Here is a 27,416-nt window from a genome sequence, read left to right on the forward strand (position 1 = left end):
GTCCGGTGTTGTGGAGTGCCTTGTGTGCGTGGGTGAGGAGCTTGAAGGTGATCCTCTTGTTGACGGAAATCCAATGCAGGTCTCTCTGGTTGGGTGTGATGTGGCGAGGGATGTCGAGGATCAGGCGTGCAGAGGCGTTCTGTATGCGTTGTAGTCGTTCCAAGAGTTTGGCCGAGGCCCCTGCATAGAGGGTGTTTCCGTAGTCCAGCCTGCTACTGACGAGTGCCTGTGTCACCGTTCTTGTTTCGGTGGGGATCCACCTGTAGATCTTGCGGAGCATGCGAAGGGTGTTGAAGCAGGAGGACGAGACAGTGTTGACTTGCTTGGTCATGGAGAGAGTTGAGTTGAGGATGAACCCCAGGTTGCGTGCGTGGTCGGTGGGTGTCGGTGCTGCTCCCAGAGCGGTCGGCCACCAGGAGTCGTCCCAGGCTGAGGGGGTGGAGCCGAAGATGAGGACCTCCGTCTTGTCCGAGTTCAGCTTCAGACGGCTGTTCTTCATCCACTCGGCGACGGATTTCATTCCTTCGTGGAGGTTGTCTTTGGCGGTGAGGGGGTCCTTGGTGAGGGAGAGGATCAGCTGGGTGTCGTCGGCGTAGGAGATGATATTGAGGTTGTGTGAGCGAGTTGTGCCATGTAGACATTGAACAATCTCAGGCTGAGGGATGATCCTTGGGGTACGCCGCAGATGATCTCGGTGGTTTCGGATCGGAAAGGGGGGGGGGAGGACGCTCTGGGTTCTGCCGGAGAGGAAGGAGGTGGTCCATTCCAGAGCCTTGTCTCGGATCCCTGCGTTGTGGAGGTGGGTTCTTAGGGTACGGTAGCAGACTGTGTTCGAAGGCGGCTGAGAGGTCCAGGAGGATGAGGGCCGCGGTTTCCCCGTTGTCCAGCAGGGACCTGATGTCATCAGTTGCGGCGATGAGGGCGGTTTCGGTGCTGTGGTTGCTGCGGAACCCGGACTGGGACGGGTCTAGGATGCTCTTCTCCTCGGGATAGTGGGTCAGTTGTCTGTTGACGGTCTTCTCGATGACCTTCACCGGGAGCAGGGAGATAGGACGGAAGTTCTTGAGGTCCTTCGGGTCAGCCTTGCGTTTTTTGAGTAAGGCGTTGATCTCGGCGTACTTCCAGCTCTCCAGGCAGGTCGCAGTCGCGAAGGAGATGTTGATGGCCTTGCAGAGATGGGGTGTGATGGTATGCCTGGCTTTGTTGAAGATGTGGTGTGGGCATGGGTCTGATGGAGAGCCTGAGTGGATGGTGTTCATGATTTTGATGTTGATCCAGGTGAGCAGGGGATAAATGTGGGAGATGGCTGTGGGGTCCGAGGGGCTAGGTGGCTGTCGGGGTGGTCAGGTTGTTGAAGCTGTCGTGGATATCTGCGATCTTGCGATGGAAGAAGGTGGCGAGGGAGTCGCACAGGTCTTGCGATGGTGAGATGTCATTGGTGTTGGAGCTGGGATTGGAGAGTTCCTTCACGATGTTGAAGAGCTCTTTGCTGTTGTGCGCGTTGTTGTCTAAGCGGTCCTTGAAGGAGGTCCTTTTGGCGGTTCTGATGAGGTGATGGTGTCTGCGGATGACGTTCTTGTGGGCTGCGTGGCTGACGGTGTCTGTTCGCCGTGCCTTTTCTTCTCTAGTTTTCAGCAGGTTTGCTTGGATGCCTGGAGGTCTGTGGTGAACCAACTGGCCTTCTTGTTGGTGCGTTGTCTGGAGGGTGTGGTGGTGCTTGGTGGGTTTCCGGAAGGTGAAGTGGATGCAGCGATGGTCGGTCCAGTGGAGTTCGGTGATGTGGCTGAAGGTGACGTGGGAGCTTGCGGAGAAGTTGGGGTCAAGCATGTGGCCAGCGGAGTGGGTGGCTGTTGTGACGAGCTGTCTGAGTCCGAGGTTGGCGAGGTTGTCGTTCAGGGTGGTGGAGTTGGTGTCGTTGTTCTCGAGGTGGAAGTTCAGGTCCCCGAGGAGGATGTAGTCTGTGGAGGCAAGGGCGTGCGTGCTGACAAAGGCGGTGATGGAGTCGCTGAACTGTGGCCAGGGTCCGCGGGGTCTGTTGATGAGGGTTCCCCTGAGGGTGGTGTTTGGATCAGTGTGGATCTGGAAGTGCAGATGTCCGGCGGTGCTTAGGGTGTTGTCGGTGCTGGTTGAGACTCTGAGGGTGTTCCTGTGGACGATGGTGATTCCTCCTCCTGTTCCATTGATGCGGACCCAAAGCCATGGGCGAGACCTATTGGCTTTGAAGATCTATTGGCTTTGCCAGTCCTTGTTGTTTTGTGCATCCATCATGATCAGCACTCAATTCACTTAACTTATATTCGTTTTGGAGTAGGGGACCAGTAGTGCATTGTGCCCAAGCTAGTACATAAGTATGAGAAGTAAGTAATTTGCACTGCACTTCACATCTACTGTCTCCACTCGAAGGTAGATGCATGGATACATATATATGAGGCACTCAATTTAAAAAGCCTCTGCTCACTGAAATGCTTTTTACCTGCAACAACGATGGTGGCTTTTTGGGTTCAAAAGAAGGGAAAGGATTTGGTAACAGAAGCCTTTTTCTCTTTAGTTTGGATGCTGTCTTCATTAAAGAATATTCTGCCCACTACATAAGCCAAACGAAAGAGGGAGCGGCAACGTCCACCTGTACTGAAGTGCGATAAGCTGGGGCTTATGCTATCTTCTACTCCGAGCCAGTAGAGATTTCTCTTGACTTTGGGGCAGAGTGGCTTTTGATCTGAAAAGAGGACAACATATCTCCATGCACTGTGAGCTTTTTGTAGCTTTAAGTATATGTTTTTGGGTACAGACAGCTAGAATTATTACATTCTTTTTTTTCCAATAACTGCTTTTGAGGCTGAATTAACCTTATCTGAGAAACGGGGCCCAATTATGAATTCTAACACTTAATGCCTGATCTCGAGCTTGGTGGTCTGGTCTGGCGTCGGTCGTCTGTCCGCTGTATTACGAATTAGGAGTGATACCTGTACGGGGTCTGCCGATGGACCGGCAGCACACCACTGACCGCCAGGATAGCGGTCGTCGGGGCAGCAGTCTCCATAGGGTGGTCCAGAGACGCAAGACCGCTGTCCGTATTACTAATTGGCTCTTCCGCCAGCTGACTGCTGTGATCGGACCGCCACCCAAAGGACGACAGAAAGAAAGGATTTGGGGGTTCATACTCACCCCTGCAGATTTTGAGGTGGATCACTTCCTCAAGGTCCACCCTACACTGGAGCATCTTACCCGAAGGAAAAAGAACCTGTCAGTGGCAATACACTGATAAGTGCACATTTTACCATATACCCATTGCCGGGACTGGCCACTTATAGGTCGGAACCTGGTAATGAGTAGGTCGTATATTTCCATATGTATCATGCATATGTGTGCATTCGACACATATGCAGTTAAAATGTACACATATGCATTGATTTATATAGAATTACATTGTCCACCACTGTAAGAACGCCGCAGCCACTACTCCAGCCCGCTGGCAACTCTAAATATGGCATGCTGCAGATCTCCAGTGCATCGGTCTCCTCTCGGTCCTGAGGAAGTTGGACCGCCAAACACATAATAAGTCCCTTAGTAATCTTAAAGTTTAATCAACAGCTTTTCAGCCTTAACACTTTCACACAGAGCGCTTGGGTAAGTTGAAGTTTAGGGCTAACCCACAGAAGAACCAGTGGAGTCGTCCATGGCCCCCCTTCTCATCCTAAGTAGGGTTTTCCTTCAACTGCCCCAAAAGGGTTGTATTGGGGGACCAGCATCACTGGCCTAGGAGAAACAAATTTTAGATTCTGGGTCCCAGCTCTAGTCAATAAGTCCTGTAGTCTATCTCTGCAGCACACATGGGTCTTTTCTGTTCCTGCTTGACATTCATTTGTCGTTGCTTCCCCCAGGTCCTGACTATTCTCAAAAGTCTCTCTCTTGTGCTGGGGTTCTTAAGTGGGATGGAAATGTCTTGAACCTCAGCACCTCTGTCCATTCCTAGAGTGACACATTATCACTCCTCTCCTGCCTCAACTCTCCTGCACAGCATTTTGGGGATTTTCAAGATGGTGCAATCAAGTGATCTAATTAAGGATCCTCTCTGAGAGTCTAATCCCTGCCCGTAACTACCACAAGTGGCTGATTCCTTCTTGCCAAATCTTCAAAAGGCAGCCCCTCCTGTGACTGGCCCCAGATATCTGCTTATTCTTCTTTGTTCCTGTAGGGTTGAGCCTCCCCAGGTCAGATGACATGTGAAAAGCAATTGGCTCATGCAGATTCCGCCCCCATCCTCTCCTCTCCCTGGAGCAAGCCTACTTGCTGGCTGGCTCTATTGTTTGGGGAGAGCATTGATTCTCTATTTAGCCAGCATGCTGATTAACATGGCCCAGCAGGGTGATTCAAAGAACCGAATCTAATCAGGAGTGTTGTTAGAGAAAAATGATAAATCACAAGACTACTGGTGTGCAGATACTGGGCTGAGTTAGAAGGTAGTCTCACATACTCAGCCTGTACACGTGTGCATATGTGTTCATGTGCAATCGGCCTAGAGCCTATTGCCCTAGCTGCGCAGCACCAGACCTTATCTTAAAAAGCAGACGCTGGCAGTTACCACTCTCAGTTCATTTCAAAGAGCCTTGCAGTGGGTAAGACTGAATTAGTGAGACTCGCAGAATAAGTAGTCTAAAAAGGGAAAAACCCAGGGTGGTTAAATTGGGAGGAACTCATTTCTCACAGTTACATTGCAATACAATGAATGCCCAGAGATGTTGATATTCTGAATGCAAAGTTCACAGATCCCACAGGAGAAACCTTTCTTACAAATAACTTGATACCAGGTCTTGCAGAAACTTGAATATGAGACATTGTTATTTAAGAATTATTCTACCTACCATAGGAAACCAGTGACTATTACAGTGGGTTGCAGAAACACGATCGATCTTTCTGTGCCCAGATATCTATCTGATTTTTAGCATTTTGTGCACATTGCTATCTGTCAAAAGTTGTCTTGGAGGTTCCAAGGTGTGTGTAATTTCCATAGTGCCACTGTGATATAACTATGACAACAACAACATACCAACATCCCATATTAAGTGAATTAAAAAAAGGTTATCTTCAATGACTTGATTTAGGAGTGGGGTTCAGGGGAGTGCAGCCTTTTGGGAATGTATCTCATCCATAGGCAGCAATTCCCAAGAAGGTTGGTTGTGTCTTCTGAATGCTCAAATGACCAACGTTTTTAATCAATTCTAGCAAGCAAGACAGACACAGTGGAAAGCTGTGGCCATGAGTTCTAAAAGATTTCAGTATCCCCCTTAAAGGATTGAAAGTACAATTTAGATATTTGCATAAAAAAGGGGGATGGATGGGGCTCAAGAAAGACCCCACAAGTAAGTAAAAAAAAAGGAAGAACAAAAGGCCTACAGCTTAACTCCCTGTGTTTGTCCTTGAGGAAAAGCAATAACTACATGCTTGCAGGGCTGGAGACCACACCTGTACTGCATTCTGTTGATCAATCTGCGGCAATGAAAGGAGTGAAGAGATCAGATAGTGAGAGCAGAGTTGCATGAATCTCTCAGTGTTAAGAAGTGCCAAGGTCGATCCTTCATTTAAGTTAGTGGGCCCTGATGATTAGGTGTCCAGTCATACAGTGGTAGAAATGTCTGAGAGGGATAATTGGAACCATATTAGTGCAAGTCCTTGAACTCCTGCCACACATTGGAGCCCTTTGAGGTGGGAACAGTGGTTCACAGTACCAAATGCTTCTGAAATAGTCACTATCACCAGACTACACTACATGTAGGTATTTCTTCTGATATGCAGCTGTGCACTTCAGTGCTGTTCAGCCTGCTTCCTGTGGTCTTGTTTTTTAATCAGGTGTCCCTGAAGTATTTTGTTCATTTCCAGGATGTCACTAATGGCTGGAAGGGTGCCGGAAGGGCATTCGTTTCTAGGGTAATCCAAATGTGGTTTCTTCAATAGTCATAGCTGCCAACCGGGCCCATGTTAAGTATGACATTCTGAGTGAGTCCTAATTTTTAGCCAGTGTCAGTTTTCATTTCAGCCCTTTTAAGCCCTTGCTTACAATTGGATAAGCTACAAGTCCCATAAGTGGTGGTTAATATACCTGCACCCTGAGTGCCTTGATAAGGTCACAGAACTCTATGGTCACTTGCAGGTTTTTCTATATGTACGGTTGGGATTATTTTTCCTTTTAATGTCTATGCCGCTTACTATACTTTATTGCCCGAATCTCCCCTCTTCCTGCATAGTTTGTGTGTCTGTCTGTCTGTCTGTCACAAAAAGGTCAAAGTGCCCTTTGAGGTTTGTAGGAAGGTAGATCCCTGACTATGGTTGCCCCCAACTTTTTGCCTGGTGTTTTGCTGGTTTTCTGACTTAGTTGACCTGGGGCCCTGCTATTCAGGACCCCAGGCCTACTGCTCTCTCTGTAAAATGGATTCCATGTACCTTAGGTACATATCTAAATTGGATACTGAGTCACCTTACCAGTCCCTGTACAGTGTACCTTAGGTACCCAGGGCATAGGTGTACCCAGGGCCTACCAGGGGCTGCAGCATGTATTATGCCACCCCTGGCTGGCCATCCAAATCTGACACAACTGGCTGCTTGACAGCTGGGGCAAGGTGGTGTAATCACCCTTTGCTTTAGATATAGTATACCTATATCTAACCCTAAAATGGACAAACAGATCTCCTATCAGTCACTCCTATGGCAGGCCTTAACAATCCTGAAGGCAGAGTGCTTGGAATCATGTGAGATGGTGCTCTGGCATGAGCTGAGCCTGTCTGCGGCTTTCGGGATCCATCCCTTAGCCGTTTCCATGATATCGCATACCATATACTCTTAAGTGCATTATAATCCTCGCGGTTATATGCCAACTCTGGTATCGCTTTATCAAAACATGTCGAGTAAGGTGTCATACGAATTGGAATACTAACCCCTCGCCAATTCTGGCGACGGGGTTAGCATTCCACCCTTCTAGAGGGACACGACATGTATGTAACCCCTAACCCCGGTTAAAGTCAAACAGAGCCTCAGCTCCACAAAATGGATGCTGCCACCGAGACACAAGTCTGCCCTCCTGCTGCTGGGAGTCCTCCCAGAGCAGGAGATAAGGACAAAGGGTTTCCTGCCAGGGGCGGTGCCAGCACCGTCCCAGACAGGGTTTTGTGTATTGTAGGTAGGCAGGGCTTTAGAGGAAGGTGACTGCAAGTGGCACCCCGGTGCTCACTGTGCATAGGCCGGCTGAAACCAGTTCCAGGGGCACTCCAGCCCCTGGCCTGGGGAAAGCCCGCCAAGGAAGTGGGTGTAACCACCCCCCTCCTGGTCCCACCCATAGGGCAGGACCTAGTCGCGTGCCAGCCCCCTTTTCCCAGATAAAGGTAGAGACTGGCCCCCTTCCAAATCAGATCATCTTTGGAATCAAGATACCACTTTCCACGAAAGGACTTCACGATTTCTTCCTCAAGATTCTCCCTTGTGGCTAAGGAGTAGTCACCCTGCATCCGCAGGCACCATCCAAGAACACTGCGGTCTGCTGCACGTCCTTCCTCCGGAATCCGACTGCCCAGCTCGACGAGACCCGGCTTCCCTGGCACCTCTGACCTCTACCCACCTCTACAGCACAGCTGAGAACCGTGGGTGCGACGAGACCTCGAGGGACCGGCCATCGCCAAGACTGCACGACTTCTGCACAGCAAGCCCACCGAGTAATTTCCTGGTGAGTGCTTTGGGGTCCGAGAAGCCCCCACCCTGAACAGCCCCAGCACCGAAGAGCAGCCCCCCAGCATCTCCACGATCGGCGTGGGGCCCTTCTGCTTTCAGCTGCTCACCGCGTTGTTTGGCTACTAGCCCGCTGGCTTGTGGCCTTCCGGACGACGCCCGACGACATTTCTGCTGCTGGTCTGGTTGCTCCAGACTGGCCCTTGCTTCCCTCCATCGGAGAAGTACCCTGGACCCTCCTGGTCCGCCCAAGACGCCATTTTAGGTCCACCGCGTGGGCCTTGCATTTGCCAAGACTTGTTGCCCAATCCTGGGTCCAGCGACGTCGACAGCAAGAACCTTCGTGGGACAGCTCGCACCTCCATCCTGGTCGCCGACAACGCCTCCTGGTCCGAGAGACTGCAGAGCCCAGCAGCGCCCACTCACCTGACTGCGGTGACTTCGCCCGGTGCCATCCTGGTGCCCACTTAATCACTGGCTAGTGATTCAAGAACTTGGTCCCCTCTGCTTTCAGGTTTTCTTCTTCCTTGATCCAGGCTTGGATCCATCGAACTTTCCTTCACTGGTCGCCTGCCAGCAACTTCTTCCTTCCAGGCTCCTGGTCCGGCAACGAGATCCCCGACGTCTTTTCAGACCTATGCAGCTGCAGCCCCTGGGCTAGGTAACTTCGGCACTTCGGTGTCCCAGCATAGCCTCACTATCCAAGGGTCAGGATCCACTGTCGTTTTCTCCCTACCAGGTCGGGTTCGCCCGTGAACACTAACTTTGTGAATTCTAGCTTCCATAGACTTTGTCCCGCATCCCGCGTGAGAGTGCACACTCTGCACCCGAGTCCCCTGGGCCTCCTAGTAGTAATCTAACGATTCCCTAGTCCAGTCCTAGCGATTCCAAAGCCTATTAGAACTGTTACTTACCTGCTAGTAATTCGCATTCCACTTTTAGAGTATATGGTTTTTCGTGCCCCTCGGGCATTTGTGTATAACGTGCTAACTTAAGTATTTTCGTAAGAGTTTTGTTGTGATCTTAGCTCCCTGTCTCATAAAGAGCCAGGGTAGTCTTGTTATAAATAAATACACTGTTTATTTTCATAACAACTTGTGTGGTGTCCTTTCACTGGGTGTTCAAGGGGTAATGTGATGGTAAAACAGCTGGCTTAACACGCCCTCTAGAGTCTTAGCCTTAGACTGCTCGTATCCATGCTACTAGGATAGCTGGTCTATAAGGTTGACTTACAACCAATCATCAATAAGGGTTGTTTGGACTGATATATAGTGATCACTAGAATAGTGAGCACTGCACATCAGGCCAACTTCTCACATTGGTGGCAGCGGTGGGATTTGAGCTTGCTGTTGTTTTACCACACATGCCCTAAGAATATCTTGTGAAAGATCACATAAGTACTAAAGGTACATATAACTTAGCTTAGAATACTCTGAGTTCTACTGAACCAGCTGTTGTAGCTCCTAGGGCTTAGCACACCCTAAACTACAACTCTAGCAAGGGATCAGTAGGCAAACATATAGTGTAGGTAAGTGCACCACTTACACCTCACTAGAAAAGCATGTCTACCCAGGGAGATTCTACTGAGACTCCCCTGGTCAGTGTTGACCCTCCACAGGTCACTTCAAGATATGCAGCTCTCAGTTTCCAGGAGATGAGACAGATCTGTGTCTCCAGAAAACTGAAGCAGGGGTCTAACCCCACCATTCCCTTTCTGATAGGTCTCTTAGAGACATATGATGCCAGAAAGCTTTCTCAGTTACATGAGAACATGCCAGCCTTAGAGGGAACCTCTGGGGATCCAGATCTCCCCAACATTGCTACTGCAGTTGAGGAGGAGGATCAAGAGGAACTCTCTGGGGATGAGGTAGACAAAGGTCTTGAGGTAGTCAGAAGGCTAACCAGGGCCAACTTAGACTTACTTGGGCTAGGATCTGGGGGACCCCCAGTACTAACCCGAAGTGGGCCTAACCTTGGAGTTAGGAGAGATAGATCTCTTTCTAGGGACTCCAATAGATCTCTGCACTCTAATGCCTCTTCTCAGGGGAGAAGGAATCCTCCACAGAGGAGATTTACTTCCCCTCAGAGAAGGGAGCATGAAGCTAGGATGAGACAAGCTGAACTGAGGATTGAAAGGGAAGAACTTGCCCTGGCCAAAGAGAAGCTTGCCTTTGCTAGAGAGCAGCAGATGAGTGGGTTAGCACCCACTGGTGGCAGCAATCTCCCAAGAGATAGAGAGAAGGGTTTAGATACTAAACACCTGACTAAAATAGTGCCCCCCTTTAAGCAAGGGGATGACATCCAGAAATGGATGGCTGCTTTGGAGAGGGCCTGCACGGTGCAGTGCATTCCCCAGAGTCAGTGGGCAGCTATACTGTGGCTCTCCTTTGATGGCAAAGGTAGAGATAAGCTCCTCACTACTAGAGTTGAGGATGCTAACAATTACCAGGTCCTGAAAAATGCACTGGTTGATGGGTTTGGCTTAACCACTGAGCAGTACAGGTTGCTGTTCAGAGACACCCAGAAAACTCAGTCTCAGGACTGGTCAGACTTTGTTGATTGTGCCACTAAGGCTTTGGAAGGCTGGCTACTGGGTAGCAAGGTTACTGACTTCAAGGGATTGTATAATCTAATTATGAGAGAGCAAGTCTTAAATAATTGTCAGAACCAGTTATTACACCAGCACCTGGTAGACTCTGATCTGACCTCTCCACAAGAATTGGGTAAGAGGACAGACAAATGGGTCAGAACCAGGATTAGGCCCAAGAACCAAGGTGGTGACCAGAAAAAGGAATCAACCAAGCTTCAAGAGAAGGGTGGGAATAAATCTACAGATCAAACCACATCAGGGCCCCAAAAATCCTCTGAGGGGGGTGGGTCCCAGAGTCCTTCCAACAACCAGAAGAAACCTTATTGTTATCCCTGTAAACAGGTGGGTCATTTAAAAACTGACAGCAGTTGCCCAAAGAATAACAATAAGGAAAACATACCCCCAAGTAACATTCCCAAACCTCCTGTTACTACTAGTAGTAATCCCCCAGGTGGTGGGAGTGCCCCCAAGAATTTGGGTGCATTTACTTTGGGAGTTCCTGGGGACTCTGGCCTAACCAGGTCCCCAAACTTAGATACTCTTGTCTGTGAGACTGGCATGGGGTTTGCCAACTTCACAACTTGTCCCAACACTTTGGGCAAGTACAGACAGGAGCCCCTCATCAATGGTATAAAAGTTGAGGCCTATAGAGATACAGGGGCTAGCATCACTATGGTGACTGAGAGTCTAGTCCCCTCAAGGCAACTTTTACCTGGTGCCACATACCAGGTGACCAATATTGATGGAGTACAGAGAGATCATCCCATGGCAGTGGTCAATCTCAGCTGGGGAGGTGTCACTGGCCACAAGAGAGTGGCAGTGTCACCAAACTTGCCTGTAGATTGCCTACTGGGGAATGATTTAGAGCTCTCAGCCTGGGCTGAAGTTGAGCAAGAAACCCATTCTAAAATGGTAAACACCCATGGTAAGGTTAGTGGGGCAGTGATAGCCACAGCCCCAGTCCAAGATGTCCTCCCTGAACAGGTCAGGAGGGTTGTGCCAGTCACAACCCAATCTCAGACAACTTCCTTCCCAGAACAGGTTGTCAAGGCTGTCATGGTAACAGCCCACACCCAAACTGAGCCCCCTCCTGAAAGGGTTGGGAGAGTTGTGATGGCCACAGCTCAAACTCAGACAGATGATAGTGTTGTGAAGCCTGAAACTATGGATCACTCCACTCAGACAGAGAGCATTGAGGAGGAAGAGAAATCTCCCTCCCACCAGACTTTAGGAAAGGATCAGCCTCCTCAGGGAACTGATCTGACCCCTTGTGAAGAAACTGCCACAGAGGTAGTCAGGCCTAGCCTGGCAGAACCCCTGATGTCAGTGGACCCTTTCAAGGTGGGACCCAGTCTGGAGCAGGTAACCTGCCCCTCTCTACCCTGCCTCAGTCAGCCCAGGGCTGTAGAGGTCGGGGAGGCCAGTGGTGGACCCCAAAGGGCCCCCTGTCCAAAAGAATTCCCCAATCAACAGATTAAGGGCACTGAAGCTAGTAATCCTAGCCAAGTGAAAATAAAACAGACTCCTGAGGGATCCCCCTTAAATTTAGTTAGGGACCTCCCACAGATGGACACTGTTGGGCACAGCCAAACTTGGGACCTGAGGGCCCCAGACCTGACCTGTCCCTCCAGTAAGCCAAACAGAGGGACCCAACCTCCAGCTGTAGGTAGCCAGAGGTTGACCCTGAGAGCCCAAAACAACTCAGTCTTGGAAAGAAAGGCCTCTATGGTGGATAGGGATTGGAGGAAGCTGAGCCCAAAATTAGTGGAGCCTCACTTCAGTACTCCATTTCAGCACCAGCCTTTTGCTTTGCCAAAACACACCACAGGTAGAGATTCCCTATGGTGGAGACCCTCAGACACCCTTAGGGTGAGGGATTGCTTAGTGGACCATGAGATAGGGGGTAACCATGCCAGTGCTGGTACTTCCTTATATGGCCACTCAGGCAATATAGGCTTACCTGGCAAGGCTAGCCTTATCTCCTTTCGTTTGGGGGGGGTTATGTAGGAAGGTAGATCCCTGACTATGGTTGCCCCCAACTTTTTGCCTGGTGTTTTGCTGGTTTTCTGACTTAGTTGACCTGGGGCCCTGCTATTCAGGACCCCAGGCCTACTGCTCTCTCTGTAAAATGGATTCCATGTACCTTAGGTACATATCTAAATTGGATACTGAGTCACCTTACCAGTCCCTGTACAGTGTACCTTAGGTACCCAGGGCATAGGTGTACCCAGGGCCTACCAGGGGCTGCAGCATGTAGTATGCCACCCCTGGCTGGCCATCCAAATCTGACACAACTGGCTGCTTGACAGCTGGGGCAAGGTGGTGTAATCACCCTTTGCTTTAGATATAGTATACCTATATCTAACCCTAAAATGGACACACAGATCTCCTATCAGTCACTCCTATGGCAGGCCTTAACAATCCTGAAGGCAGAGTGCTTGGAATCGTGTGAGATGGTGCTCTGGCATGAGCTGAGCCTGTCTGCGGCTTTCGGGATCCATCCCTTAGCCGTTTCCATGATATCGCATACCATATACTCTTAAGTGCATTATAATCCTCGCGGTTATATGCCAACTCTGGTATCGCTTTATCAAAACATGTCGAGTAAGGTGTCATACGAATTGGAATACTAACCCCTCGCCAATTCTGGCGACGGGGTTAGCATTCCACCCTTCTAGAGGGACACGACATGTATGTAACCCCTAACCCCGGTTAAAGTCGAACAGAGCCTCAGCTCCACAAAATGGATGCTGCCACCGAGACACAAGTCTGCCCTCCTGCTGCTGGGAGTCCTCCCAGAGCAGGAGATAAGGACAAAGGGTTTCCTGCCAGGGGCGGTGCCAGCACCGTCCCAGACAGGGTTTTGTGTATTGTAGGTAGGCAGGGCTTTAGAGGAAGGTGACTGCAAGTGGCACCCCGGTGCTCACTGTGCATAGGCCGGCTGAAACCAGTTCCAGGGGCACTCCAGCCCCTGGCCTGGGGAAAGCCCGCCAAGGAAGTGGGTGTAACCACCCCCCTCCTGGTCCCACCCATAGGGCAGGACCTAGTCGCGTGCCAGCCCCCTTTTCCCAGATAAAGGTAGAGACTGGCCCCCTTCCAAATCAGATCATCTTTGGAATCAAGATACCACTTTCCACGAAAGGACTTCACGATTTCTTCCTCAAGATTCTCCCTTGTGGCTAAGGAGTAGTCACCCTGCATCCGCAGGCACCATCCAAGAACACTGCGGTCTGCTGCACGTCCTTCCTCCGGAATCCGACTGCCCAGCTCGACGAGACCCGGCTTCCCTGGCACCTCTGACCTCTACCCACCTCTACAGCACAGCTGAGAACCGTGGGTGCGACGAGACCTCGAGGGACCGGCCATCGCCAAGACTGCACGACTTCTGCACAGCAAGCCCACCGAGTAATTTCCTGGTGAGTGCTTTGGGGTCCGAGAAGCCCCCACCCTGAACAGCCCCAGCACCGAAGAGCAGCCCCCCAGCATCTCCACGATCGGCGTGGGGCCCTTCTGCTTTCAGCTGCTCACCGCGTTGTTTGGCTACTAGCCCGCTGGCTTGTGGCCTTCCGGACGACGCCCGACGACATTTCTGCTGCTGGTCTGGTTGCTCCAGACTGGCCCTTGCTTCCCTCCATCGGAGAAGTACCCTGGACCCTCCTGGTCCGCCCAAGACGCCATTTTAGGTCCACCGCGTGGGCCTTGCATTTGCCAAGACTTGTTGCCCAATCCTGGGTCCAGCGACGTCGACAGCAAGAACCTTCGTGGGACAGCTCGCACCTCCATCCTGGTCGCCGACAACGCCTCCTGGTCCGAGAGACTGCAGAGCCCAGCAGCGCCCACTCACCTGACTGCGGTGACTTCGCCCAGTGCCATCCTGGTGCCCACTTAATCACTGGCTAGTGATTCAAGAACTTGGTCCCCTCTGCTTTCAGGTTTTCTTCTTCCTTGATCCAGGCTTGGATCCATCGAACTTTCCTTCACTGGTCGCCTGCCAGCAACTTCTTCCTTCCAGGCTCCTGGTCCGGCAACGAGATCCCCGACGTCTTTTCAGACCTATGCAGCTGCAGCCCCTGGGCTAGGTAACTTCGGCACTTCGGTGTCCCAGCATAGCCTCACTATCCAAGGGTCAGGATCCACTGTCGTTTTCTCCCTACCAGGTCGGGTTCGCCCGTGAACACTAACTTTGTGAATTCTAGCTTCCATAGACTTTGTCCCGCATCCCGCGTGAGAGTGCACACTCTGCACCCGAGTCCCCTGGGCCTCCTAGTAGTAATCTAACGATTCCCTAGTCCAGTCCTAGCGATTCCAAAGCCTATTAGAACTGTTACTTACCTGCTAGTAATTCGCATTCCACTTTTAGAGTATATGGTTTTTCGTGCCCCTCGGGCATTTGTGTATAACGTGCTAACTTAAGTATTTTCGTAAGAGTTTTGTTGTGTGCTTAGCTCCCTGTCTCATAAAGAGCCAGGGTAGTCTTGTTATAAATAAATACACTGTTTATTTTCATAACAACTTGTGTGGTGTCCTTTCACTGGGTGTTCAAGGGGTAATGTGATGGTAAAACAGCTGGCTTAACACGCCCTCTAGAGTCTTAGCCTTAGACTGCTCGTATCCATGCTACTAGGATAGCTGGTCTATAAGGTTGACTTACAACCAATCATCAATAAGGGTTGTTTGGACTGATATATAGTGATCACTAGAATAGTGAGCACTGCACATCAGGCCAACTTCTCACAAGGTTGAAATCACTTTGTCAGTTGCTGCCTTTGTAACCTACCGGTAGCTGAACCCCACAAAGCCACCATAGTGAAAAGAAGCCTCTGATGCTACGTTTAAAACAATGTCTGCTTTTTATCAAGAGCATTGCTTCTTAGTTGTTTTCCATTTGATTTCCAGATCATAGAATAGAGATGTGGTTCACAAGGTTTTGCAAGCCAAAAGTATTACTTTAGTGCACAAAATAAGCCAAACTCACAGAACTCAGATTTGTGAGATTTCCAACGGGCACTTATGATGCTGTAAAATCATCCAGCATGGTAATGTTTCCATAATTGGAAGTTTAGGTTGTGTGATGGGAAACCAGGCAGTGGCTCTGCAAAATGTAGTGAACCAGAAACGTGCAAGTTTATGATTATTCACGGTCCCTTTGCTAGTAATTTTCTACCTTGACAACACCCATAAAACTACACTTATTAAAGGCAAGAGTCAGTTCATTTCTAGGGTGGCGCAGAGAAGGAAACGTCCCTCACAATTAATGGTTGAGTTAGGAATGCGTTTCTCCCAAAGGAAAAACATATTGTGCAGTTAGGGGAAAAGTGCAAATGTATATTCCTTTGTGTTATAATCATACAGATGACTCTATTTGAGTACATTTTTAGAAGTAGGAGTACTCTGGGAAATCTACAACTACTCTAGATTTACACAAATACTTAATGGATTTCTTGTGAATCCCAAAAATTCAGACATCCATCCGTGAGTAAGCCTACAGGAATGGAGTACCGCCTTCAACCCGGATGTGTAAATATTTGGTTCTTCCAGTCATTATTTATGTTTTTGAAGATTTACATGGAAGTTATTTTTCGTAAAAAAAGAATAGTTTAATTGAAGGATCAAATAAACAAAACACATTAAAAAGAATAGTTTAATTGAAGGATCGAATAAACAAAACAATGTTTCTTTCCCACTAGGAGGCTGCCCAAGCTTTGATATATGCAGACATGGCAGGATCGGGACTGGAAGGCATTCAAGATAAAATAAACGAATACATGGAAAGAGTCCAGGCTCTTTACAATGCAGGTTAGTGTGTGTTTTACTGTTTCATTGCCCTGTTTTTATGCATCATTTCATTTACTTATGTTGATTTATTTGAGGTCAGTGCCTATTTTGTGCAACGAAAGTAGAATCTCGAAGAGTCCAGCCGTTATGCTACTTGTACATTTAGCACTCTTGAGTCAAATTATCAATTTTTATGTGGTAGACAGACAGCAGTGCATCATTTTGGTGGAATTACAAAACTATGGTGCCACCCAGATGCAATTTTGTTTAGAGGAAAGTGCATAATAAAAAATACTTTTTCCATATAAAAAAGAGCCTCTTTATGGATGGTCACCATTTTTTTTTGCTGATGGATATTAATGGATTTTGGGACTCTACACAATGAGCTTCTGCTGTTCAGGCCCCAGTGTATGTGCTCTGATCTCTAAAACATGGTAAACGTGGCTAATCTCCAATTAGCAAATTTTACTTTACAGTAAAGCCAATGGCATTGTATATGGTGCCGAAAAAACTTAATGGGCATGGAAAGTTAAATGTAATTTTTGGTCTGCTGCACTTAATGTGTCATCCATTAGAGTGACAAGGAAAATATGGCTTCTGGACAGCATGTTAAGACTTGACTGCTGCAGCTTTTAAACCTGCAGGTGAACCTGTAAAAATAAACCAGTTTGGCCGGAAAGAACCCTATTTTAAGTATTGAAAAAAAGTCACCACTAAGTAGGCCTTGCAGCCTAGGAACGATGCCTAGTATTTAAGAGTGATAAATGCAAACATTTAATATTGGTATGTACCTACAGTGACTAGCCCCCAAAAGCTATTTTCAGTGTGAAGGGCTGTAGCTGTCCTATGAGAAAAACTAATGTTCAGTATAAAAGCATTGCTTTACTTGGTTTGGTGCAAGCTACCACAATAATTCAATCACTATTTTTGTTAAATAAAAATCTGGCTTAGTGGTGAATTTGGATTTTTAATACATATTTAGGAAAAGTTACGTTTTAAAAGTTGGACTTTGTCTGCCAGAACCACCAGTAGGCAAATTATCAATCAATCAATCAAACTAACTTTATTTAGTTTTCACATATAAAACCATAAAAGTACTAAAGATATTTATCATTAGCCTACCTGCAGCTGGACCTTGTTAGTGTTTCCACTTATTGAGGTTTGAAAGCTGCTTCCAGAGACAAAACAATGGCTTGGGCCTCTTGACAGGAAGACAGGAGTGTGAGGTATGTCACTCTTTTCAGCACAGGAAGGAGCTTTTGGGAGGTCTCAAGAACTTAATCAACTCGAAAGGGACCAGGGCAAGATCTGCCAATTCATAGTTATGTGTAAAGGGAGACCGAGGTAAGAGAAACGTGCGTTTTCAAGGTACACAGTGGGCAGCTTGACACCAGCTTGAGACCATTCATCTCCAAAGGGCAGAAAGGCTGCGCCATCCAGGATTTTACTTGGAAAGTACATTGTGAGATAGTCTGAAGTAAGGCAAACCGGATGTGCTACAAAGTTGAAAGTGTTGCCCTTGGGAACATTTCTCTTCATTGTTTATGAAGTGTCCACGAGTCACTCCGACTCACTGGCAACTCAATCCTACAAATCGTTTACGTCCAGTTGGGGATGACGCGACGTGGGTGGGGGAGGGAGTTCACTGTTGTTTTTTGTTTTTTAACCACAGAAAGCATATTGTCCATATAGCTTGTTATAGACATGATAACCTGTTGTCCAGGCTAGGCGAGATATACATGTACACCATTGACTCTCGGATACCTCAAGGATGACCCAGTATCACTATAACAAGGTAAGATACCTGACATGGAATGTCAGAGGCCTTAATAATGACCGCAAGGTGCGAAATGTTATTGCATATCTTATTTGGCATACCATAGATATCGCCCTCTCACAGGAAACCCATCTTCCGGTAGATACTAAGATCCTCGCGCAGAAAGTGTTACAGGGTTTTATCAGACCCTATTAACATGTCGTTGCATGGATAATGCACTACCGCTGATAGTGGGAGGTGATTTTATTTGCGTCCTAGATCCAACACTGGATCGATCGGTGGGTCCACAGACTATAAAATCTGCAACAAGTTTCTAAAAATAGAGACATATTTCATGCAGAAACTGCCACCGGAGGCCCCCCTATCACCCATTAGATAACATTGGGCCTCAGTACTCTGCACCCGTCTGCCCTAGTGCCGCTGAGGGTGTAACAAGAGTGCATCCTTGACCCTGGGGGACCCCTGGGTCTAACCCCAGGATACCAACTCCCACAACCAAACTCTTATCTTTGAACCGATATAACCCTATTTTTCTACATACCAGCTGAATAATTTACAAGGCTATCACAATTAGCACACCGCTTATCTTGCAGACATGCACACCATCTCTGGTGGATATCAGCACACCTACAGCCACGACACAATCAGACTGCAGACTATGGGGCCTATTAGGATGGCGGACAGACCTGCGTCCGTCCGCCACCCCAGAGGAGGAGGGACCGTCCGCATGGGCAGCGGCGGTCCCTCCGTGCCAATTAGGATGTGACCGCCACCCTGGCGGTCACATCCTGTATTCTTAACATTGCGGTCAGCACCCGTCGCAATGTTAAAAAATGCATGTTTACCTTTGCATGCACGAAGCTGCAGGCACCTGCCTCTTCGTGCACGCAAAGGCAGGGGGGTACCATAGGTACCCCCCATGTGCACCCCCCATCCACCCTTCACCCCTGTGGGCCCGCAACGGGCCCCCAAAGACAACACGTATGCCTTTCCACGGCGGAAATGCCGCTGTGGAAAGGCATATGACCGCAGCTATCCTGATATGGCTGGCGGTGTCTGATAGACACTGCCAGCCATGTTAGTGCTTTTCCGCCAGGGGTCGGAAGGCGACCGCGGCGGAAAAGCGGCAGACGGAAAATAGATCCCCCCGCCATCCTAATCTGGCGAGGGTCTTTTTCCAGTCCGCAGCGGATAATCCGCATCCTCCGGGCCGGCGGTGGATTCCGCCGGCCCGGAGGATGCGGATTATCCGCAATCATACTCTGCCTCTAAGAACTTTAAACATAAAAAAACAAGACGTTGGCCATTTCTATATATGGACCCAGAATCTGAAACAATATCTCTTAGGACTGCCTCAACACTGCTCCAATTTAGGTAAGAGTTGAAGGCTCACCTCTTTAGAGAACTCTGCATCACAATCCATTAAACATCCTCAACCCAGCTCTGTCTCCTCTTATTCATTGACTTATGCTTGTCTTTGACTATGTATAGCACTTCACTGCCTTTTGGATAGGTTTGTTCTATAGCAATACGATATCTATATCTATCTATATATGTATGTTTGTATATATATGCCCACTGGGGCTAGATCGTTTCTGGCAACAATATTGAGCTAGTAACTGCAACAAGGCTCGAGTGATGAACTCTCTATGTGTCGATAAAGTTTTATTGAGAACACACATACATTTAATTATATTTTTGACTAACTTTCTTCCCTTGCAGGTCTGACGCAACTATTATATTATTTGTGTACACTTCACTGTTTAAACACACTTTTATTTTGTAAAGAAAGACCTTTGAGTGAAGTAACTTGACCAAGTCTGTTGTTTATGTCTTTCATATCACATGATTGTTTATTTAACCATGCAACAAAAAACAAGACCTTTCCCCGTGATCAAGGGGTTGTCCCTGAAACGCGTTGGGTCTTGGCACGAAGCTGAATGAAACACCGCTTTTCTCTACCATTGTATCCACGGCGTGCTGTTTTGACATAAAGGAGGTAGTGCTTTTGAAAAATAAATAACTGCTTGAAAACCAAGAAGTGTGCTGCGATTATCTTTTGTAGCGAAAGAATGTTCTCTATCTCTATCTCTATCTCTCTCTCTTTCTATCTCTATCTCTATCTCTATCTCTCTATCTCTCCTTCCAAACCCACCCACCCCCCCCTAGGCGAAGTTCGTATACAAGCGGGTCATTATTTATATCTCTCGTTACTGTCCCAAGTGCTCATTTGTAGGGAAAAACATTCTTGTACATTACATTGGTATATTTCATCTGGACAAAATGTCTCCCTTTTTCTTTTCTCCAACACACATTTGGCAAGAAAAATGCTAATTTGTCTGTTGAAATACTCCAACTTGTTTATCAAAAATATATTAATGACCTGCTTATTTTGATATACTTTCGTCTGGCTATTCACAGGGTATAGCTTGGATCTTTTGGCACGGCAGTGGCCAGTACCTCACTAATGAGGCCAGAACTATTTTTTGTTGATTATGTTCTCGGCTGAATGGCATCTCATCTGGCAGTTCGAGATGGACTCTTCTCATGTGGGGCAGGGGCAGGACTGATTTGTATAAGGTGGTCTCTAACTAGAGTGGCAACGTAGATGAAAAACAGATGGTTTGGAATGCTACCTTGAGCGATTGCTAGTGGTTTAAACCCTATGCAAACATTCCTCCCATCATCTTTTTGTGTGTTAAGAAAGGCAATGATATCTGCAAAATACAAATGGAGAAATGTTCATGTTATCCAATTGGAAAAAGAATGGTGCAAGAGACAGCCATGTGAAAAAATAGATTTTGGCTCGCCCTTCCATGTAAAGAAAGGATTGGGTTTGTAGTCAAAGAAAGTAAATATGTGCTTGGAGGTGGTAATTCAGACCGGCAGAATGCCTATGCCCTGGTAGTAACATCTTGCAGAGTAAGAGCCTTGCAATGAACAAGTAACTCTTGTTGCAGGGATTCTGCTCACACACAGAACTGTGCACAGAGACTCAGGACCTCAGTGAATTAGGGTGTGCCAAAACTCACCTTAGTACCCAAAATCCCCTACCAGACAAGCATCAGTGTCTCATTAGCTCTTCGTCCTATAGCAAAGTCACCAATGAGTAGACTACCCAGAACATGCAACTTGGGATACCTCAGGTAAGGTGGGAAACATGAGCACACTTTCGTTATACTCTCATACCAGTCCAAAACGGGGAGTAAAGGGAGACACGTGCAAGTTTAAAATATTTTTTTATTAACGTCGTGATCTCAGGTGCAGCATCTTAGCTAATACTAGCAGACATATGATAAGAAATAAGATTGTCAGCATGGTTACCATTCCATAAAATACAAAGGGAGAAAGCATGTTATAATGCTAAGTTGAAACAGGTTAAATATATACCTATATTTCACCCTCCCTTGCTAGTAGGTTATTTTATAACTAAAGAAGGTCTCTTAGGCTTTCATAGGCGACTCCATAACTCAAAGATTAGCAGGAGTGAATCACATCGAGTTCTGCACAAGCTCTCAGCATACGAATGTTCTCCAAGTCTGTTCAATCATGCCTACGCAGTGCATTATTAAAGGCGCCAGTATCTGAGTTGGCCACAGCTGCATATATGTTATGGCTAGAACGTGCGCTGATCAGTTCAAATAACAGCTACAGTGTTGATATAGCCTTGAAGGCCTCGGCACTCACTGTTCAGACTAAGCTTACGAAGCAAGTCTAGCAATGTAGAAAAACAAGTTATTCTCATGTGAAGCAAAACACTCAGCCTAACTCTAAACAATAGCTAACGTGTGTGCCATGTGCAAAAGAAAGCAAAAGGCGTTTAAACTCCTAATAAGCTCATGCTAACTTAACACTGTATGAATGCAAGGCTCCGCCCCACTACACTCTATCCATATAGGAAGGTATTGTAACAAATAGGCATACTCTGTCTACAGGAAGAAGAATCCACTGTTCTAAAAACTACTGTGAACAAATATAACGTTTCTCAGCAGAGATCTAGCCTCCAAGAATAGAATACATTTTATTAACAAAAGCACCGCCGTCTGGACATAAATGAACAAATCTCAGCTGTGAGGTCACCTCATAATGTATTGAAGTGATCAGTGGCAAACAACTGTCTTATCTCGTGGCGATAGACATGTTTTGCACAACTATACTCCACCCTTGACTGCAGGGTTGATGACATTAACACGGTTAATAATGTCTCCAAGATGCAATGTTCAGATTTGGAGATGTAGCAAATGTTCTTTCTCTGATCCTAACATGATTCAACATTTCTGATGACCATCCTTTCAAAGGTTATTATTTCATCCTTTAGTGTAGGATAAACATGTTCTTGAATGTTTCTCAGTTTTGTGGTGATTACATCCAGCTCAGCTTGATAATAATCGGTTTCTTATAATGATGTTCATGCACATAGGCGAGTACATTAATTGTTGCTTAAAACGTTTATGTATTATGAATAAACCCAAAGGGACCTCCGCATGAACACAATTATTGTATAACCAGGTTCTTAGGAATATTGTGTATCACTTAGTACATTTTGTTACTTCAGGACCTCCCAAACAATGACATGACTTTACGTGATTGCACTGCTTATTTGCCAGCCAGTGCACTCTTATTACTGCAGCATTGACATACATTTTACCATGTTGTGGAGTGAAATGTTAAGAGGTAAAATGTTTTTTTGAGGGGGTCAAAAATAAAAAATAAAACGGATTGTAGTATGTGGTAGGTAGTCTTGTTATTGCTACCTAATATTTTTAAGAAGTTGTCAAACTATCACAAATCAGATCTCCAGTGGTAAGAAGATGGGTTTGTTTTACAATGACAAAAAGTGTAAATGGAAGAGGCTTGTATGTAGGCTTTATGGTGAGGAAGAACAGGTTAGATGTATTTTAGATTAGGTTTTATTTGGCCAATGTTAAAATGATGGTATATAAAGGTTATGGGGTTTTCCGTTATTTTATTCCCTACCCTTCCTCGTATTAGTCCACTTATGTAGGTTGACCTTCTTGGTTGTAAGATTGCAAAATGTGATTGATGGATTAAAAGACGTACCTTAGCACAATTGAGGTTGTCTCCTATACTATGGAAATTTGTCACTTTCACTCCTACAACCTTTCTTACAGTAGCAACACTTTGGTGGCTATTTAATTTGCTAGGCTTGATGTGCTAAGGTAAAATACAAATATTCCATCAGCCGCAAAACAACATGTTCTTTGTTGAACAGTTTGACATGAATAATGAAGGCCCTTTTTTATAATCTGCGTATATAAAATGTCCTTAAGTCGTTCTTAACAGTATGTGTAAATCATCCTATTTTAATGATCACTTATTCTGCCTAATATTGGACAGCTCTTTGCTCTCGTTGGCAAACCCCTATCTCTGCATACACACAAAAGCTATGAAATTACTTTTATTTTCTCTCTTTTGAGGTAGTTCAGGCCCAGAATTCGGATCCCTTGAAGTCGAAGCAGCAGCTTGATCTTGAGCGTGCCCATTTTCTGGTGACTCAAGCGTTTGACGAAGATGACCAGGGAAATGCAGAAGAGGCCATTGAGCTGTACTCTGAGGCTGTGGAACTGTGTTTGCAAACAGTACGTTAAATCTTCAGCTTAGCTTGGTGGAATTATGTTCTGGTAAGAAATTGTTCCCCTTAAATCAAGTGAATGTGTTCATAGACTCCGGCTAAAAACGTTGTACCTGTTGTTAGAACATAAGATTGTTCTCGAGGACTTATTTCCAGTGAAGCTGAAGTTGAAGAATAGATAAGAATGAACAAAAGTCCAAGCTGAGATAGACATGAACATTATTAATACAGAAACTAAAATTCATGGGTAGAAAATTATCTAAATGTTTTTTGTGTGTGTTCTAGAGCTGTGTTGCACCTATGAAAATTCGATGTTTAGTTAGAAAGTGCAGTTTACTTTTGAGCCTTAATTTCCTGTGTCATTATTTATTGTTGAGTCAGGGTTTCAAGCGTTTTCAATCTTAACAGAAACCTGTAGTCTGCTCCAAACATCAGAGAAACACTCAATACAAATATGTATTTCCTTACAGAGGTAGCATTTCTCCTCTATAATTAAGGTTGAGCATTTTGGGGAATTCATGATTTTTAGGTCCCAGCCAACAACCTGCAGAAACCTTTCCCCAAAATATTTGTTCATCAACATGTCTTAAGTTGATGCAGGCTTGAAAAATAACTTTTTGCCGTTCAACCTTCTATATAGAGGTTTGTTGGTTTAGAAAGAACTAAAAAACTACTGAGAGTAGGTTCGCCAAATTTAGTAGACAGTTCTTACTCAGCTTAGTTTGCTTGTGAATGCTTCATATAGTGTTGTCTATCTATTTGTTTAGATAAGCGGCTATAGATATTTAGAAATATGTGCTGCGTAGATGCAGCAGTTAAGGTTACTGTGGTTCTTATGTTTTGCATCATAAACAAAGAACCCAGTCAATTTAACCATTTTATGGGTGTTTTTATGATTTTAGAAGGGATGTTTTCTCCTGTAGTATGTTTTGGCCCGTGACCAAAGTAAGAACCCATTGTGCACAGCCATCAGGTGTGTTCATTGGAATATGACCAGCAAATATAAATATGAAGGAAACAGCCTTTACAACAAGGTTTTTACCACGTTGTACCTTTACCATGCATGTTTTTAGAATGCATATGCTTTTACAACGTATACCTTTACCACGCATTTATGTAAATTCGGGGGGGTGAGGGTCTGCCCCACAAATACATTGTGTGTGTGTGTGTGTATGTGTGTGTGTGTGTATGTATATATATATATATATATATATATATATATATATATATATATAGCATAAGTTGTAGAAGCATATTTAAAAAAAAATGCGGGGTAAAAAGTGTGTGGTAAAGGCATGCAGAGTATTTCCCTGCGTTGTTCCGTCACACAACCAAATATTAATATATTTACAAATATAGTTTTGACTAAATTACATTTCCAGTGTTAGAAGTGGAAAGTATGAGAAATCTTCCCCATAATCTGTCAGCCTGGCCTACACTAATAACTTTTATCCTTCCTTTCACACTCTTTGCAAGCAGAATACATGTTCCATTGAAAGAAGGGCTGCAGACCCACGCTGATGATGCCTGCTTTACACTCTTTTTATGATTCCAGTTTGGGAACCATCAATTCTTTAGCATTATCCCTGCATGAACATAGTGAAGGGTGGAATTGTAACTGGGCTCTTGCAAATTTCAAAGTAAGGCTTTGGAAAAACGTCTCTGGTTTCATAATTTGCTCTTGCAATTGCATGCCAGCCCTTGACACTTCATGTCATCCTATCCTGTAGAAACATGACCGCTATAGAAGAACTGGCTTCTTTGCTATCCTCATGACAAGGGGCAAAAGGTTGGTGCAGTCAAGGCAAGTTGCAGGCTCTTTTTTCCAACGAGAAGTGTATTTATGGTTGTAAGTAAGGTTCGAAAATATGGTCATATAGTTAAACTGCTTATAAAAAAAAAAAGAACAGGCGCTGCCCTTGTTATCCTCTAGCATTTGTAGGAAAATAGTCATGTGAAGGGGTTGATTCCATTTTAGGTAGATAGTCCAGGCCATAAAGCTCAACTTCTGTAATGAAGTGCAAAGATTTATTAGAAAAGGCAGTATTTGGTTCAGTTTCTGCACCCACCTGACTATCATCCAGCACAGCCAAATAATGCACGTTAGAGATTGAAAATGTAAATTATTGAGAGAACTTTTGAGATTTTGGGGTGCTTTGAGTACAGTGAGATAGAAATGGTTACAGGTACTTCTTTTTAAGCCAAGTGATTGAACTTCTCACTTACCAGAGAGCTTGTTGTCATTATATAACTCCACCAAGTTTGTATGTCTTACCCTATTTTCTCTTGCTTGATGCTCAGGCCGTGTGTTTGCAAACTAGACGGCTCCTTGTAGTGTGCTTTGCTGATTCTCCACTTCTTAATTGAATATACTGCTGCTTAGTCATCTATGTCGTACTTTTGGCTTTTGATGTGTCTGCTTCCAAACTGTTTCACAAATCACTGATCCTTTAGTTGGTGAAATGTGTTTTTTAACCCCGTTCCTTTCCAGCATTAGTTGCTGGGTGACACGGAATATTAGAAAAAGTAATAAGAGGGCTATGTACTTTAAAATTACTTGTCACTACCAGTTGGTGCATCATCCTTTAAAAAATAAATCTCTAAATTAAATTAAGCATAACATAAACATACTCTTTCAACCCTGAATCCTGTATTTTTAAATTTATAGTTACAAACAATCCAATAGTTCTGTAATTGCACAGGCTCAATCTGTACTTTGATTTAGATTCTCTGCTTTATTGAAATGCTTAATTTTATGATATTATTTGATTTTTGCCTGGTAACAATTGTTGTTCTTAATACACAAGCTATATAAATACAAATGCTTTTTCTGTATTGATTTGAATACATATTAATACAATTAAGCTACATCTTTTGGTTGCCAGCTTTTAGGGATTATTTATAACTGCAATGAAAATTATAGTTGCTGTTGACTCTTCGCTTCTTTACTCCTGAATTCTTAAATAAACTTCTTCATGGATTGGGATTGTGTCTGGCGGTGATGGTCTGTGAAGTCCTCCTGCTTCAGGCCTTTTTTTTTTTTCTTCTCCATTTAAGTCGAACGACACTTCCGATCAAACCCTGCAAATGAAACTGAAGCAGCTGGCTCGCCAGGCCTTAGACAGGTAAGTCACCTTGCACATGCTTGTTCCGAATTGTTTAGCATGCCCTGTGTACCTAGTTATGCACTTTACCTTCATTCCATGCTAACTAGATCAGATTCTCTTCTTGTACATTCTGCCTATTGGGCATTTGAGGATCTAAAATTAGCACTGTTACTTTCATAGACTGGTTGCATTTCATTGAGCCGTGTGCCACCTTTATACCAGATCCCGTGCTGACTTGGTGGATATGAAGACATTGTAGGATGGTTCAGTGTTAACTTATTTTTTCACACCAAGTTTTTCCTTTGTGTTTCGTTTTGACTGGCTATTTTGTATTCATCGTAGTAGAATATTATGAGGGAATTAAAAAACGTATGAATGTTCTGCTCCGTTATGTTTTATGTAAGATGGGAGTAAATTAAAACAAGCATTTGCAATGCAATAGGTCTCGCATTAGGAAAGTTTGAGCTATTGGTATTGTAAATGACACATTTTTTATTTATGTGTTGGTTTTGAAAATAGCGAAAATAGCTTTTGGCATTGTAAATGACAAAGTTTTAACTTTCGCAAATGTGACACCTATAGCATTTGTAATGCAATATGTGTTGTATTTACGTGACTTAGATGTATTGATATTACAAATAAAAAGGGTGCAGTGTGTGTGTGAGGGTGCAGTGTGTGTGTGTGAGGGTGCAGTGTGTGTGTGTGAGGGTGCAGTGTGTGTGTGTGAGGGTGCAGTGTGTGTGTGAGGGTGCAGAGTGTGTGAGGGTGCAGAGTGTGTGAGGGTGCAGAGTGTGTGAGAGTGCAGAGTGTGTGAGAGTGCAGAGTGTGTGAGAGTGCAGAGTGTGTGAGAGTGCAGAGTGT

General features: G+C 45.6%; 1 protein-coding gene across 4 annotated transcripts in view; it reads left to right on the forward strand.

Moving 5' to 3' along the window:
• CAPN7 (calpain 7) overlaps positions 1-27,416 on the forward strand; it is a 264,535-nt gene that overhangs the window by 14,933 nt on the left and 222,186 nt on the right. For 2 of the 4 annotated variants that reach the window (XM_078663888.1, XM_078663891.1), the window contains exons 2-4: positions 15,991-16,099; positions 23,298-23,455; positions 26,506-26,573. In XM_078663888.1, coding sequence (XP_078520014.1) covers positions 15,991-16,099; positions 23,298-23,455; positions 26,506-26,573 — 335 coding nt within the window. Of the gene's footprint in view, positions 1-15,990; positions 16,100-23,293; positions 23,498-26,505; positions 26,574-27,416 lie in introns of those variants that run through there. The other 2 variants (XM_078663890.1, XM_078663889.1) reach the window with 2 other exon arrangements.

Source organism: Lissotriton helveticus, chromosome 10 (genome assembly GCF_964261635.1).
Source record: "Lissotriton helveticus chromosome 10, aLisHel1.1, whole genome shotgun sequence".
Taxonomy (NCBI): domain Eukaryota; kingdom Metazoa; phylum Chordata; class Amphibia; order Caudata; family Salamandridae; genus Lissotriton; species Lissotriton helveticus.